This window comes from Oncorhynchus nerka, linkage group LG8, assembly GCF_034236695.1.
Source record: "Oncorhynchus nerka isolate Pitt River linkage group LG8, Oner_Uvic_2.0, whole genome shotgun sequence".
NCBI classification, from domain to species: Eukaryota; Metazoa; Chordata; class Actinopteri; order Salmoniformes; family Salmonidae; genus Oncorhynchus; species Oncorhynchus nerka.
In genome coordinates, this window is record NC_088403.1 from 15,339,959 (window position 1) to 15,358,561 (window position 18,603).

Here is an 18,603-nt window from a genome sequence, read left to right on the forward strand (position 1 = left end):
TCTCTCTCGCTCCCCCATCTATCTCGCTCTCTCTCGCTCCCCATCTATCTCTCTCTCGCTCCCCATCTATCTCTCTCTCTCTCTCGCTCCCCATCTATCTCTCTCTCTCGCTCCCCATCTCTCTCTCTCTCGCTCCCCATCTCTCTCTCTCTCTCCCTCTCTCTCTCTCTCCCCATCTATCTCTCTCTCGCTCCCCATCTCTCTCTCTCGCTCCCCATCTCTCTCTCTCGCTCTCTCTCTCGCTCCCCATCTCTCTCTCTCTCGCTCCCCATCTCTCTCTCTCGCTCCCCATCTCTCTCTCTCGCTCCCCATCTCTCTCTCGCTCCCCATCTCTCTCTCGCTCTCACCCATCTCTCTCTCTCTCTCTCAATCTCACCCAACTCTCGCTACCCCATCTCTCTCTCTCTCTCGCTACCCATCTCTCTCTCTCCATCTCTCTCTCGCTCTCACCCATCTCTCTCTCTCTCTCCCCCATCTCTCGCTCCGCATCTCTCAATCTCACCCAACTCTCGCTACCTAACTCTCGCTACCCATCTCTCTCTCTCCCCCATCTCTGTCTACTTGTCCCCACCCTTCCCCATACCAGCTCCATGCAGAGATCAGAGAGCACCCCACCACATCAGGTAAGCCACTGACCTTTGAAAGGGACAGGAAGGTGTGAGGAGGCGGGTGAGGCAGGGGTGAGAGGGCTCACGGGGGTAACAGGCTCACGTCCTCAAACTCAACACCTCATCAGGACAGGGATGCATTGGAAGGTTGTGTTACAGTAGCCAGTAGTTTGTGTTTACCTTAAACGAATGTCATGAATTCCAAGTTATAGGAAAGGATTTCTCTGGGTAGGCCAAAAGTTTGGAGTGGGTGAAAGTTGTCTGTAACTATGATATTGTTCATCACATGTATGGCTGTACAGTGCTGATCTAGTTTCACACTAGCTTTATGGTTCTACAGTGCCCTGTTTTGGTGAGCCACAATATTTCCAATAGTCACTGACTCACTGAAATATCACTTGCAGTTGTTGAGTTCACTATCTAGGCCTATGGCTGGCTGTGTCTCGTATGTCTGATGGCGTTGACTTTCTTAGTGATGGCGTTGACTTTCTTAGGGATGGCGTTGACTTTCTTAGGGATGGCGTTGACTTTCTTAGGGATGGCGTTGACTTTCTTAGGGATGGCGTTGACTTTCTTAGGGATGGCGTTGACTTTCTTAGGGATGGCGTTGACTTTCTTAGGGATGGCGTTGACTTTTCTTAGGGATGGCGTTGACTTTCTTAGTGATGGCGTTGACTTTCTTAGTCATGACTTGACTTTCTTAGTGATGGCGTTGACTTTCTTAGGATGGCGTTGACTTTCTTAGGGATGGCGTTGACTTTCTTAGGGATGGCGTTGACTTTCTTAGGGATGGCGTTGACTTTCTTAGGGATGGCGTTGACTTTCTTAGGGATGGCGTTGACTTTCTTAGGGATGGCGTTGACTTTCTTAGGGATGGCGTTGACTTTCTTAGGGATGGCGTTGACTTTCTTAGGGATGGCGTTGACTTTCTTAGTGATGGCGTTGACTTTCTTAGGGATGGCGTTGACTTTCTTAGTGATGGCGTTGACTTTCTTAGGGATGGCGTTGACTTTCTTAGTGATGGGATGGCGTTGACTTAGTGATGGCGTTGACTTTCTTAGTGATGGCGTTGACTTTCTTAGTGATGGCGTTGACTTTCTTAGTGATGGCGTTGACTTTCTTAGGGATGGCGTTGACTTTCTTAGGGATGGAGTTGACTTTCTTAGGGATGGAGTTGACTTTCTTAGGGATGGAGTTGACTTTCTTAGGGATGGCGTTGACTTTCTTAGGGATGGAGTTGACTTTCTTAGGGATGGCGTTGACTTTCTTAGGGATGGCGTTGACTTTCTTAGGGATGGCGTTGACTTTCTTAGTGATGGCGTTGACTTTCTTAGATGGCGTTGACTTTCTTGGCGTTGATGGATGACGTTGACTTTCTTACTTTTTCTTAGGGATGGCGTTGATTTTCGTAGGATGGCGTTGACTTAGTGATGGCGTTGACTTTCTTAGGGATGGCGTTGACTTTCTTAGTGATGGCGTTGACTTTCTTAGTGGTGGCGTTGATTTTCCTAGGGGTGGCGTTGCGTTTCCCAGGGGTGGCGTTGCGTTTCCCAGGGGTGGCGTTGCGTTTCCCAGGGGTGGCGTTGCGTTTCCCAGGGTTGGCGTTGCGTTTCCCAGGGTTGGCGTTGCGTTTCCCAGGGGTGGCGTTGAGTTTCCCAGGGGTGGCGTTGCGTTTCCCAGGGGTGGCGTTGCGTTTCCCAGGGGTGGCGTTGCGTTTCCCAGGGGTGGCGTTGCGTTTCCCAGGGGTGGCGTTGCGTTTCCCAGGGGTGGCGTTGCGTTTCCTAGGGGTGGCGTTGAGTTTCCTATGGATGGCGTTGAGTTTCCCAGGGGTGGCGTTGCGTTTCCCAGGGGTGGCGTTGCGTTTCCTAGGGGTGGCGTTGAGTTTCCTAGGGGTGGCATAGCAACGGGTATACAGAGATGAGCAGTTTACAGAGGAATAGAGAGTGAGGTGATGTGTCCTATAAAGAGCATTGGTGGCAAATCTGATGGCCGAATGGTAAAGAACATCTAGCTTCTCGAGAACACCCTTACCTGCCGACTGGTGCACTGTAACAGTAGACTGCTGTACTAAGGCTCACTGGAAACCGTATTGACTGGTGAACTGTAACAGTGGACTGCTTCACTGTAACATTGGACTGCTTCACTGGAACATTGGACTGCTTCACTGTAACAGTAGACTGCTTCACTGTAACAGTAGACTGCTTCACTGTAACAGTAGACTGCTTCACTGTAACAGTAGACTGCATCACTGTAACAGTAGACTGTAACAGTACTGCTTCACTGTAAGACTCACTGTAAGACTTATTGGAAACTTATTGAGACTGTAACAGTAGACTGCTTCACTGTAACAGTAGACTGCTGCACTAAGACTCACTGGAAACCTTATTGACTAGTAGACTGTAACAGTAGACTGCTTCACTGTAACAGTAGACTGCTTCACTGTAACAGTAGACTGCACTGTAACAGTAGACTGCTGCACTAAGACTCACTGGAAACCTTATTGACTAGTAGACTGTAACAGTAGACTGCTTCACTGTAACAGTAGACTGCTTCACTGTAACAGTAGACTGCTGCACTAAGACTCACTGGAAACCTTATTGACTAGTAGACTGTAACAGTAGACTGCTTCACTGTAACAGTAGACTGCTTCACTGTAACAGTAGACGGCTGCACTAAGACTCACTGGAAACCTTATTGACTAGTAGACTGTAACAGTGGACTGCTTCACTGTAACAGTGGACTGCTTCACTGTAACAGTGGACTGCTTCACTGTAACAGTGGACTGCTTCACTGTAACAGTAGACTGCTGTACTAAGACACACTGGAAACCTTATTGAGTGGTGGACTGTAACAGTAGACTGCTTCACTGTAACAGTAGACTGCTGTACTAAGACTCACTGGAAACCTTATTGACTAGTGGACTGTAACAGTAGACTGCTTCACTGTAACAGTAGACTGCTGCACTGTAACAGTAGACTGCTTCACTGTAACAGTAGACTGCTTCTAAGACTGTTTTCCCTTTAAGAGTGCTACTAGATGGTTTCTCTGTAATTTTCCCTTTAAGAGTGCTACTGGTTTCTCTGTGGACCCTTTAAGAGTGCTACTAGACTGGTTTCTTGTGCATTTTCCAGTGCTACTAGATGGTGTAAAGAGTGCTAGACTGCTTTTCACTGTAACAGTGGACTGCTTCACTGTAACAGTGGACTGCTTTTCCCTTTAAGAGTGCTAAGACTCATTTTCTGGAAACCTCTGTGGATTTTCCTATTAAGAGTGAATTTTCCCTTTTCCCTTAAGAGTGCTACTAGATGGTTTCTCTGTGCACTACTAGATGGTTTCTCTGTGGATTTTCCCTTTAAGAGTGCTACTAGATGGTTTCTCTGTGCATTTTCCCTTTAAGAGTGCTACTAGATGGTTTCTCTGTGGATTTTCCCTTTAAGAGTGCTACTAGATGGTTTCTCTGTGCATTTTCCCTTTAAGAGTGCTACTAGGCACAATGTGTTCTCTACCTAGGATGTTATTCATTAAATATGCTGTGTGTGCTTCACATACACTAAACCAAATCTCGTTAACCCTTTGCCATAGAGTTAAGTGTTCGTACTATACTGAGATATTCTCTGCATTAATATGTTATAACGCTGCAGGGTGACGTTTCCGCTAAGTACAGATCTAGGATCAGCTTACCCTCCCCCAATCCTAACCTTAACCGTTAGTGGGGAAAATGCAACTCTAGGTGCAACTTCACCCTACTCCTCGTTAGATGGAATCTTTGCAGCCGTGCCACTAGAGGGCACCGTGTCTTCATCATCTGTCATCACCAGTGGGGGAGGAGAACCCCTGCTGCTCAGCCTGTTGGTCAGCAGATACAAATTAATATCTCTCTCTCTCCCTTTTCTCCCCCTCACTCTCTCTCTTCCCCCCTCTCTCTTTCCCTTTTCTCCCCCTCTCTTTCCCTTTTCTCCCCCTCTCTTTCTCTCTCTTTCCCTTTTCTCCCTCTCTCTCTTTCTCTCTTTCTCGCTTTCGCTCTCCTCCAGCTGCCTTAATTCCCAGTGATGACCCCGTCCTATTGACCCCAGGGAGGATGAGCCAGCGAAGCCAGGGGAAGGAGCGAGAGAAGAGGGAGGAGAAGGAGCGAGAGAAGGAGAAGGAGCGAGAGAAGAGGGAGGAGAAGGAGCGAGAGAAGGAGAAGGAGCGAGAGAAGAGGGAGGAGAAGGAGCGAGAGAAGAGGGAGGAGAAGGAGCGAGAGAAGAGGGAGGAGAAGGAGAAGGAGCGAGAGAAGAGGGAGGAGAAGGACAGAGAGGAGAAGAAGGAGAAGGACAGAGAGGAGAAGAAGGAGAAGGATGGGAGCCTCCACACCCCCAGCAGAGATCACCTCGCCAGCCCCTCTTCCCTCAGCCCGGGGCTCAGCTACACCCATGGTAAGACCACCTTCTTCTTCCAGGCACACTTTGCCCTCTAAGCACAGACCCAGGGTCAGGTATCTCTCAACCTCTGTACTATCCTCAATATTCCTGAACCACGGTGTCCTCTGGAGGTTGATGGGCTCTGCTAGGCTCCATGCAACCTTCAGGGTTGAAGCAGATACCAGGGGAAGCCCAGAGGTTACCAATGCTCTAAGCAAAAGGATCTGATGTTTTTATTTGAGACTTGTATATGACAAGGCATTGGGAGTGTTTTAAGGTGGTTTTGGAAGGTTTTACCCTCCAAATGTCAAAAATGGTTCATCCTATACATGACAGTACCTTCCTTCTGGAATGTTCCATTATCTACCACCAGGGGAAGCAGAAGCTAAAAGGAAAAACAAATATTTTAGAGCACCTTCAAATCATGTGTCTGCATTCTATCAGAACAAGCAACACTTCTCTCAAAAGAGACCTGAGTGGTGCGGTTGGGGGGACTTTTACAACTGGGTAACCAGTCGTTGCACAAAAGGAAATAATTCTGGGATAGAACCATAATAATAATAAAATCCCTGCCTTGAGTATATGAAGGGCAGATGGTTGCATTGATATTGATAGTACCTAGGCCTCTATACAGCTCTGAGATGTAGGCTGGTAAATGACAGAAATTACTTTTATTAGCTATCTCTAAGCCAATACATCCAGTGTTATTTTCCTAGTGTCAGTTTCTCAGTTGCAGTTGTTGCTGGTTTGCTCTTCTGAATATAAGAATGTAGGCCGAGCGCTTCACAAGTAAGCACTTCACAGGTAATGCCGTCCCAAAGGGCAGAGAATCCAATGAGGATGAAAGGCTGGGAGGCAACAATGCCGGTGATCTGTATCCTTCATTCAGTGTGAACAGGCAGGTGGTGAACACTTGTGACGGCCGTCGTGACATTTACCAGTCTGTTATTGGTCCAACGTCACTACCCCCTCCGTTTATCATGACACCACATTGGATCCATCTCAAATGACACCCTATTTCTCTATTTAGTGCCATAGTAGTGCACTAAATGGGACGCAGCCATTAACTCTCTCATATTGCGTTCTCGGATATTGTTTATTCAGGGGCATCAGTAGAGATAATCATGGTGTTCTTCTTAAGGTCTCACAATTTAGAATATTTCCTGCTGTTCAATGGCCATTCCAACTGTTGATTCTTGAAGAATAGAAGTTAGAAATGCCTTTTGACCTTCATACAGCCGTCTCATCATATCAGAACCCTGCATTAAAGGGACCGTTGCTCCACTGTTTGTCTTTCATTTTGTTGTCTTTGGAAACATTTACATTTACATTTAAGTCATTTAGCAGACGCTCTTATCCAGAGCGACTTACAAATTGGTGCATTCACCTTATGACATCCAGTGGAACAGCCACTTTACAATAGTGCATCTAAAACAAGCCATGTAGCTTCAAAGTAAGTTTCAACTATTATGCTGTGCTCGTGTACTGTCTGTCCCTGGTGGGGCTGTTTGTCCCTGGTGGGGCTGCCGTCAGGCTGTAAGTTTCAACTATTATGCTGTGCTCGTGTACTGTCTGTCCCTGGTGGGGCTGTTTGTCCCTGGTGGGGCTGCCGTCAGGCTGTAAGTTTCAACTATTATGCTGTGCTCGTGGACTGTCTGTCCCTGGTGGGGCTGCCGTCAGGCTGAAACATAAACTCCTGATTGGGGCTTTAAAGGCCAACAAGTCCCTCCCCTCTTTAGATTCTGCCAAGTGTTCCTACTTACTTGAAAGAGGGGATGTGAATTCCTATCCTAGTTCCACAACAAACGTTCTCTGTGAGAAGAATATGGTTCAGATAGGTTAAACTCTGAAACCATCGGAACTCTTAAGCCCTGGTCCAGGTTTCCATGGTAACCCCCACTGCCTCAAGTAGCTTCTTTATATTGTGAGAGAAATGATGCTGTATTGGTCTCAAACAGTGTTGTATAGTGAGGGAAATGATGCTGTATTGGTCTCAAACAGTGTTGTATAGTGAGGGAAATGATGCTGTATTGGTCTCAAACAGTGTTGTATAGTGAGGGAAATGATGCTGTATTGGTCTCAAACAGTGCTGTGTGGATCAGGATTGGAAATGATTTTGTATTTGTCTCGAACAATGTTGTGTGGATCAAGATGCATTCCATTTCAGATTCTCTTGACCGGTTGACTGTCCGCTAACTTGCATGTTGTCGGCATATGTTTGTAATAATAATGTTATTTGGATCCTACACAAAACTGATATTTATTCTGAATAGTACAGACCTGGGTAATCAAAGCTTAGATATTCTATAGACCGCAATAATGCCATAAACACATTGTATGATATTGTATGAGGCTAGATTCCCTCTGCAGATAAGGGACAGCTAAATGCTGAGCTTGTTCATGCAGTCTGCCTCAGTCTCTGCCTGGCTACAGGGAGCTGCCTGCTGTGCTGCAGCTAAGACAGTCTGTACATGGACAGCCTACTAAGCAAGGCCTTTCTCCCTGCCCTGGCACTGTTACACTACACCCAGACCCACCATGTTGACTCTCATGGAAATACAAATCTGCTTTCCAGACACTCTCTCTTTAACTGTCTCTATTTCCTCTCACCCTGGCCAGGTAGATGGACAGCAGGAAAGGTGGAGGGAGGGAGGGAGCAGGTGGGGACAACCCGGATTTAGGCTCATTCTCAGGGATTACACCCTGTCACCCGGGGTTAACATGGATGGAGACACCCATTTTAAACCAATCGCAGCCCTTTCCTACTTCCTGCCTGGCCATCCACCAATGGGAGGCGGAGTCTGGGGAGCTCAGAGTGTTTTTGCGGGGCCAGTTGGAGATCAAGAGACCCGGATGGACGATCTGGGGGTCTCTGGGCCTGGGCTCGCCCTGGATGTCTGTAGGCTGGGCAAGCACAGCTGGTGGGGAGACGTGTATGTATGTAGAGAGAGAGAGAGAGAGAGCGGTTTCAGTTCACTGGTAAGGACCTTCATCTCCAATTGACCTTGGTTGGCATTCTCCTTATTTCGCCACGACGGCGGAAGGCAAGTACAGCCGAGTCATATTAAGATGGTAGTGTCTCTGTAGCTAAGCAGCTGCTAACGGAGATATGCAGCTTTGGCAGTGAATATGTAGCATTAGGAGCTAACAGAGAGATGCAGCATTAGGAGCTAACAGAGAGATGCAGCATTAGGAGCTCACAGACAGATGCAGCATTAGGAGCTAACAGAGAGATGTAGCATTAGGAGCTAACAGAGAAATGCAGCATTAGGAGCTAACAGAGAAATGCAACATTAGGAGCTAACAGAGAGATTCAGCATTAGGAGCTAACAGAGAGATTCAGCAGTAGGAGCTAACAGAGAGATGTAGCATTAGGAGCTAACAGAGAGATGTAGCATTAGGAGCTAACAGAGAGATGTAGCATTAGGAGCTAACAGAGAGATGTAGCATTAGGAGCTAACAGAGAGATGTAGCATTAGGAGCTAACAGAGAGATGTAGCATTAGGAGCTAACAGAGATATGTAGCATTAGGAGCTAACAGAGATATGTAGCATTAGGAGCTAACAGAGAGATGTAGCATTAGGAGCTAACAGAGAGATGTAGCATTAGGAGAGATGTAGCATTAGGAGCTAACAGAGATGTAGCATTAGGAGCTAACAGAGAGATGTAGCATTAGGAGCTAACAGAGATATGTAGCATTAGGAGCTAACAGAGAGATGTAGCATTAGGAACAGAGAGATAGCATTATGAGCAACAGAGAGATGTAGCATTAGGAGCTAACAGAGAGATGTAGCATTAGGAGCTAACAGAGAGATGTAGCATTAGGAGCTAACAGAGAGATGTAGCATTAGGAGCTAACAGAGAGATGTAGCATTAGGAGCTAACAGAGAGATGTAGCATTAGGAGCTAACAGAGAGATGTGGCATTAGGAGCTAACAGAGAGATGTAGCATTAGGAGCTAACAGAGAGATGTAGCATTAGGAGCTAACAGAGAGATGTAGCATTAGGAGCTAACAGAGAGATGCAGCATTAGGAGCTAACAGAGAGATGTAGCATTAGGAGCTAACAGAGAGTTGCAGCATTAGGAGCTAACAGAGAGATGTAGCATTAGGAGCTAACAGAGAGTTGTAGCATTAGGAGCTCACCGAGAGATGTAGCATTAGGAGCTAACAGAGAGATGCAACTTTGGCAGTGGAGATGCAGCATTAGGATCCTTATTTTGGTCTCTCCCATGCTTCTCCATCTGAAAGATCTGTCCTTCCTTTTAGAATCTCTGTTTTGTTATGCTAGAATACTGTGTGTGTCCGTTGGGGATAGAATGAATGCAAGCAAAGCCAAGTCAAACAAGGACTATAAAGCAGCTAATAAGATTCAGCCATGTGCACTGAAGCATAGCATGGATCTATATTCCCCAGCTCATCATAGACAACTATAGGTAGCCTAGTTGTTAGAGTGTTTGGCCATTAACCAAAAGGTTGCTGGATCGAATCCCTGAGCTGACGAGATAAAAAAAAAATGTCTCTGCCCCTGAGCAAGAGGCACTGTTCCCCGGGCGCCGAAGACGTGGATGTGGATTAAGGCAGCCACCCCTCACCTCTCTGATTCAGAGAGTTAAATGCCAAAGACATATTTCAGTTGAATAGTTGGACAACTGACTAGGTAGCCTCTTTCCCTTATATACTGTAAAAGGGAACAGTAAGGTACATAGCACGGATCTATATTCTCCAGCTCAGCATTGACTACTATATACTGTAGAAGCACACAGTAACGTACATCATAGACTACTATATACTGTAGAAGCACACAGTAACGTACATCATAGACTACTATATACTGTAGAAGCACACAGTAACGTACATCATAGACTACTATATACTGTAGAAGTACACAGTAACGTACATCATAGACTACTATATACTGTAGAAGCACACAGTAACGTACATCATAGACTACTATATACTGTAGAAGCATACAGTAACGTACATCATAGACTACTATATACTGTAGAACTACACAGTAACGTACATCATAGACTACTATATACTGTAGAAGTACACAGTAACGTACATCATAGACTACTATATACTGTAAAAGTACACAGTAACGTACATCATAGACTACTATATACTGTAGAAGGATACAGTAAGGTACATCATAGACTACTATATACTGTAGAAGGATACATTAAGGTATATCATAGACTACTATATACTGTAGAAGGATACATTAAGGTATATCATAGACTACTATATACTGTAGAAGGATACAGTAACGTACATCATAGACTACTATATACTGTAGAAGGATACATTAAGGTACATCATAGACTACTATATACTGTAGAAGTACACAGTAACGTACATCATAGACTACTATATACTGTAGAAGTACACAGTAACATACATCATAGACTACTATATACTGTAGAAGCACACAGTAACGTACATCATAGACTACTATATACTGTAGAAGCACACAGTAACGTACATCATAGACTACTATATACTGTAGAAGTACACAGTAACATACATCATAGACTACTATATACTGTAGAAGCACACAGTAACGTACATCATAGACTACTATATACTGTAAAAGTACACAGTAACGTACATCATAGACTACTATATACTGTAGAAGGATACATTAAGGTACATCATAGACTACTATATACTGTAGAAGTACACAGTAACGTACATCATAGACTACTATATACTGTAGAAGTACACAGTAACATACATCATAGACTACTATATACTGTAGAAGCACACAGGTTAGACTACTATATACTGTAGAAGCACACAGTAACGTACATCATAGACTACTATATACTGTAGAAGTACACAGTAACGTACATCATAGACTACTATATACTGTAAAGCACACAGTAACGTGTCATAGACTACTATATACTGTAAAGCACAGTAACGTACATCATAGACTACTATATACTGTAGAAGGATACATTAAGGTACATCATAGACTACTATATACTGTAGAAGTACACAGTAACGTCATCATAGACTACTATATACTGTAGAAGTACACAGTAACATACATCATAGACTACTATATACTGTAGAAGTACACAGTAACGTGTATCATAGACTACTATATACTGTAGAAGCACACAGTAACGTGACTACTATATACTGTTACACAGTAACGTAATCATAGACTACTATATACTGTAGAAGCACACAGTAACGTACATCATCTACTATATACTGTAAAAGTACACAGTAACTGACTACTATATACTGTAGAAGGATACAGTAAGGTACATCATAGACTACTATATACTGTAGAAGGATACATTAAGGTATATCATAGACTACTATATACTGTAGAAGGATACATTAAGGTATATCATAGACTACTATATACTGTAGAAGGATACAGTAACGTACATCATAGACTACTATATACTGTAGAAGGATACATTAAGGTACATCATAGACTACTATATACTGTAGAAGTACACAGTAACGTACATCATAGACTACTATATACTGTAGAAGTACACAGTAACATACATCATAGACTACTATATACTGTAGAAGTACACAGTAACGTACATCATAGACTACTATATACTGTAGAAGCACACAGTAACGTACATCATAGACTACTATATACTGTAGAAGTACACAGTAACGTACATCATAGACTACTATATACTGTAGAAGCACACAGTAACGTACATCATAGACTACTATATACTGTAAAAGTACACAGTAACGTACATCATAGACTACTATATACTGTAAAAGTACACAGTAACGTACATCATAGACTACTATATACTGTAGAAGGATACATTAAGGTACATCATAGACTACTATATACTGTAGAAGTACACAGTAACGTACATCATAGACTACTATATACTGTAGAAGTACACAGTAACGTACATCATAGACTACTATATACTGTAGAAGCACACAGTAACGTACATCATAGACTACTATATACTGTAGAAGTACACAGTAACGTACATCATAGACTACTATATACTGTAGAAGCACACAGTAACGTACATCATAGACTACTATATACTGTAAAAGTACACAGTAACGTACATCATAGACTACTATATACTGTAGAAGGATACATTAAGGTACATCATAGACTACTATATACTGTAGAAGTACACAGTAACGTCATCATAGACTACTATATACTGTAGAAGTACACAGTAACATACATCATAGACTACTATATACTGTAGAAGTACACAGTAACGTCATCATAGACTACTATATACTGTAGAAGCACACAGTAACGTACATCATAGACTACTATATACTGTAGAAGTACACAGTAACGTACATCATAGACTACTATATACTGTAGAAGCACACAGTAACGTACATCATAGACTACTATATACTGTAAAAGTACACAGTAACGTACATCATAGACTACTATATACTGTAGAAGGATACAGTAAGGTACATCATAGACTACTATATACTGTAGAAGGATACATTAAGGTATATCATAGACTACTATATACTGTAGAAGGATACATTAAGGTACATCATAGACTACTATATACTGTAGAAGTACACAGTAACGTACATCATAGACTACTATATACTGTAGAAGTACACAGTAACATACATCATAGACTACTATATACTGTAGAAGTACACAGTAACGTACATCATAGACTACTATATACTGTAGAAGCACACAGTAACGTACATCATAGACTACTATATACTGTAGAAGTACACAGTAACGTACATCATAGACTACTATATACTGTAGAAGCACACAGTAACGTACATCATAGACTACTATATACTGTAAAGTACAAGTAACGCATCAGACTACTATATACTGTAAAGTACACAGTAACGTACATCATAGACTACTATATACTGTAGAAGGATACATTAAGGTACATCATAGACTACTATATACTGTAGAAGTACACAGTAACGTACATCATAGACTACTATATACTGTAGAAGTACACAGTAACATACATCATACTACTATATACTGTAGAAGCACACAGTAACGTACATCATAGACTACTATATACTGTAGAAGCACACAGTAACGTACATCATAGACTACTATATACTGTAGAAGTACAGTAACGTATCATAGACTACTATATACTGTAGAAGCACACAGTAACGTACATCATAGACTACTATATACTGTAAAAGTACACAGTAACGTCATCATAGACTACTATATACTGTAGAAGGATACATTAAGGTACATCATAGACTACTATATACTGTAGAAGGATACATTAAGGTACATCATAGACTACTATATACTGTAGAAGTACACAGTAACGTACATCATAGACTACTATATACTGTAGAAGTACACAGTAACATACATCATAGACTACTATATACTGTAGAAGTACACAGTAACGTACATCATAGACTACTATATACTGTAGAAGCACACAGTAACGTACATCATAGACTACTATATACTGTAGAAGTACACAGTAACGTACATCATAGACTACTATATACTGTAGAAGCACACAGTAACGTACATCATAGACTACTATATACTGTAAAAGTACACAGTAACGTACATCATAGACTACTATATACTGTAGAAGGATACAGTAAGGTACATCATAGACTACTATATACTGTAGAAGGATACATTAAGGTATATCATAGACTACTATATACTGTAGAAGGATACATTAAGGTATATCATAGACTACTATATACTGTAGAAGGATACAGTAACGTACATCATAGACTACTATATACTGTAGAAGGATACATTAAGGTACATCATAGACTACTATATACTGTAGAAGTACACAGTAACGTACATCATAGACTACTATATACTGTAGAAGTACACAGTAACATACATCATAGACTACTATATACTGTAGAAGTACACAGTAACGTACATCATAGACTACTATATACTGTAGAAGCACACAGTAACGTACATCATAGACTACTATATACTGTAGAAGTACACAGTAACGTACATCATAGACTACTATATACTGTAGAAGCACACAGTAACGTACATCATAGACTACTATATACTGTAGAAGCACACAGTAACGTACATCATAGAAAACTATATACTGTAGAAGCATACAGTAACGTACATCATAGACTACTATATACTGTAGAAGTACACAGTAACGTACATCATAGACTACTATATACTGTAGAAGCACACAGTAACGTACATCATAGACTACTATATACTGTAGAAGGATACAGTAACGTACATCATAGACTACTATATACTGTAGAAGGATACAGTAAGGTATATCATAGACTACTATATACTGTAGAAGCACACAGGAACGTACATCATAGACTACAAATACTGTAGAAGGATACATTAAGGTACATCATAGACTACTATATACTGTAGAAGGATACAGTAACGTACATCATAGACTACTATATACTGTAGAAGCATACAGTAACGTACATCATAGACTACTATATACTGTAGAAGCATACAGTAACGTACATCATAGACTACTATATACTGTAGAAGGATACAGTAACGTATATCATAGATTATTATATACTGCGGTTGCGGGTGGTTCAGTTGCCGTACCAGGCGGTGAAACAGCCCGACAGGATGCCCTCGATGGTGTATCTGTAAAGGTTTATGAGGTCTCTTTCCGTATAAGACGTCTTGATGATGAATACACCAATAATGATTGGCATTGTCTGTCTTTTGGGTACTTCACTGGGTCTGGCTTTCACCGGAGTGGCTTTATCTCAGTGTGGCTCTCTGTACAGAGACCCCCCAGACCCTCTATGAATAGTAACACCAGTGTTGTGTTACTGGTTATCTCGGATCCCAGGCCCAAATCTTACGTGTTCTAGCCTTCTACTCGATTTGTAGTCTGTCATGAGAGACTATGTTGATACTAGGGCCGGGACGATACCGGTATCGCAATATGTGGCTAAAATAAATTCAGGAAACATACCTGATGTATCTGAAATATTGTGTACTGTAGTTTGGAAAATAAATAAATGTGATTCTAGATGACAACATAATGATGTTTGTTTCCAACAGTAGGGCTGTTTTCCTAAAGAAGTTAAATCATCTCTGTGTTTTGTTTCCTTGCCACGATACTAAGGAGTAAAGTGATACTGGTATGATCGCGGCCCTGATGCACTCCATGGCTGCGGCCCTAATGGAACCCTATTAGAACCCTACCTATATAGTGTACTACTTTTGACCAGGGCACATGGGGCTCTGGTCAAACGTAGTGCACTTTTCTAGGGAATGGGGTGCCATTTGGGATTCAGTCTAGATCATGCAGGTATTGGAACAGAGCAAGGCACTTAACCCTAATTGCTCCATGGTCGCCGGCAGTAATGGCTGATCCCTGTCCGTGACCGTACTCTCCAAGGATGTCTCAGGGGGAATGGGATATATACATTTCTATTTCACACTACACAGGTTGCACACTTGTGCATGTGTGAAACAGGAAAAATATAAGCACCCTCTATTTGACCTTTGACTTTGCTGCATAGTGACTACATCAAGTGAACTGGGCCGTAGAGGTTGTATTCAGAGAGGCTTGAGGTGACAGGATTCATAGTCTAGAGAGGGACCAGGGTTGTGGGGACTAACGTTGCTTTGAGAGAAAGAGCCATAAGCCCCCTTGTTCAACTTGCCATGGTTCATTCAATAGTCTAGAGAGGGACCAGGGTTGTGGGGACTAACGTTGCTTTGAGAGAAAGAGCCATAAGCCCCCTTGTTCAACTTGCCATGGTTCATTCAATAGTCTAGAGAGAGACCAGGGTTGTGGGGACTAACGTTGCTTTGAGAGAAAGAGCCATAAGCCCCCTTGTTCAACTTGCCATGGTTCATTCAATAGTCTAGAGAGGGATCAGGGTTGTGGGGACTAATGTTGCTTTGAGAGAAAGAGCCATAAGCCCCCTTGTTCAACTTGCCATGGTTCATTCAATAGTCTAGAGAGAGACCAGGGTTGTGGGGACTAACGTTGCTTCGAGAGAAAGACCCATAAGCCCCCTTGTTCAACTTGCCATGGTTCATTCAATAGTCTAGAGAGGGACCAGGGTTGTGGGGACTAACGTTGCTTTGAGAGAAAGAGCCATAAGCCCCCTTGTTCAACTTGCCATGGTTCATTCCAGGAACATATCTGAATAGATTTGACGAAATATCACCTACCAGCAGTTTGGCTTTTAAATGTTCCCATTCAGAAAGGGTAAATGTCACTATTTCTGCTCCGAAGTCAGTGGTTATTTAGTCAGACTGTTGTGCTGGTGAGTCTGAGTGCTACAGATGTAGGATCTTAATTTGATAACTCTTCTGTTGCTGTTAATTTTCCTGCACAGCATGAAATGCAAACTTGTTGTGTATTCAAGGGTTAAAATAGCTTCTAATGCTTCTAAATTCCACTTTAAAATGTCAGACTTGATTTGCGCTAATGAATAATGTTTCAACCCCCACAAAAAAATGTCCATTAATTATAATCCAGATAATAATTCACATTATTACATTACTGTTGCTGCAGGATTATGTTCTTGCTGTAGCAAACTGGCTCAAATTAAGATCCTACATCTGTAGTTAAAAGCACTGAACTGAAATGGATGTTAATCGATGACAGCACTGTTGACCTATGAGGAGATTAAAAGCCTGTCGTAAAGTACTTAATAGAGGATATTGCGTCTACGCATCTCAAAACTAGTATTAATGAATAGCATATCAATTTATAGTGTGCTACACATTGACCTTTACCATAAATATCTACAGTGTTGATTCTTTCTTCTTCAGTGGTATATCTACCTGCACATTTTGCAGGCGGTAGCTCGAGTTCTTTGGCTGTGTACCAGGATTAACTCATCGCTGCCCTTTCTGTTGGCCTGTTTGGCAGGGTAGGGGGGATCATCAAGCACCCAAAGGGCTATGCATGCCTGCTGCTAATATCTTCCTTCTCCGGAAGCTGTGGCAGATGAGCCTGCCCCACTGCCCAGCTTTACTTGATTAAAGGGTTAGGTCACTCAAAACCTGCAAAACGCATCATCACAGTTTCTGCTCTGTACTGAAAGTGCTCTAACTTGACTGCTGACATGAAACATTTCCCCGGGGATGTATTTACAGTGGACTAATGAACAAAATACAAAAATATACTTTTTGAGTGAACTATCCTTTTAAGAAAGAAAAACATACTGTTATTAACCCTTCCCCATTTCCCCCACCTAAACCTGTACTCTATGGATACGTTTTTGGCTAGCCGGCAATACATTACAGTAATTAGCGAACAATACAAATACCAGGCCAAGACTTCAATCAGCATTTGTTGACATTAGACATTAGTTAATGTAGCCTGAATGTAAACATAGCAGAGCACTCTACCCAGGAAATGCCAACCATTGAACCCCTATTTACTCAGGATTGCATTGCCCATCCAACGTGACACAGTATTTAGCTATTAGCTAGCACTAATATGACCATATTAGATGTTTGGTGTTGAGTTCTTTGAGATAAGTACCAGAACGTATCCATTGTTGCCACAACATTTCATATTAAATACTAGAAACTATCCATTGTTGCCACAACATTTCCTATTAAATACCAGGTAAGTACCAGTGGAAACATCACCTACTGTAAAATAAAGTGCTCCCTGTTGTTGCTCTACTTCCTGATATGCAGATTCCATGTGGTGTACTGTAATGGAGAACCATTGTTTCTTAATCCTGCATGCAGGGACTAGTGTTACACACAGGGAGATGTGATGGCTAGCCGTCTGTGTAAAAATACAGTGGAGACTGGTCCGGTCACAGTGTAGGGTAAAGTTGCTCTAGGTGCTGATCTTGGGTCAGTTTTGCCTTTTTCCCCACTATCTGGCTAAGGTTGGGGGAGGGGGAAGGAAACTTCACTCCAGAGTGACTATTGTGGTCAGTCGCTAAAATGCTAATCTGTTCAAGGCACATTAGCTAACGACTGTCCAGTCACTTAATGCAGATGTTTCTGTATACATGAATAGCCATGCATCATGTATTATGTGTTGGCCTGGACTGTCTTTATCTCCTGATATGTTGACCCAGGCTATTGACCTGGACTGTCTTTATCTCCTGATATGTTGACCCAGGCTATTGACCTGGACTGTCTTTATCTCCTGATATGTTGACCCAGGCTATTGACCTGGACTGTCTTTATCTCCTGATATGTTGACCCAGGCTATTGACCTGGACTGTCTTTATCTCCTGATATGTTGACCCAGGCTATTGACCTGGACTGTCTTTATCTCCTGATATGTTGACCCAGGCTATTGACCTGGACTGTCTTTATCTCCTGATATGTTGACCCAGGCTATTGGCCTGGACTGTCTTTATCTCCTGATATGTTGACCCAGGCTATTGACCTGGACTGTCTTTATCTCCTGATATGTTGACCCAGGCTATTGACCTGGACTGTCTTTATCTCCTGATATGTTGACCCAGGCTATTGACCTGGACTGTCTTTATCTCCTGATATGTTGACCCAGGCTATTGACCTGGACTGTCTTTATCTCCTGATATGTTGACCCAGGCTATTGGCCTGGACTGTCTTTATCTCCTGATATGTTGACCCAGGCT

At 42.4% G+C, this 18,603-nt stretch overlaps 1 protein-coding gene across 1 annotated transcript in view; it reads left to right on the forward strand.

Moving 5' to 3' along the window:
• Positions 1-18,603, forward strand: part of osbpl8 (oxysterol binding protein-like 8) — a 163,727-nt gene that overhangs the window by 75,275 nt on the left and 69,849 nt on the right. The window contains 2 exon segments of the mRNA XM_065021402.1: positions 587-623; positions 4,640-5,023. Of these exon segments, the coding sequence (XP_064877474.1) occupies positions 587-623; positions 4,640-5,023 (421 nt within the window).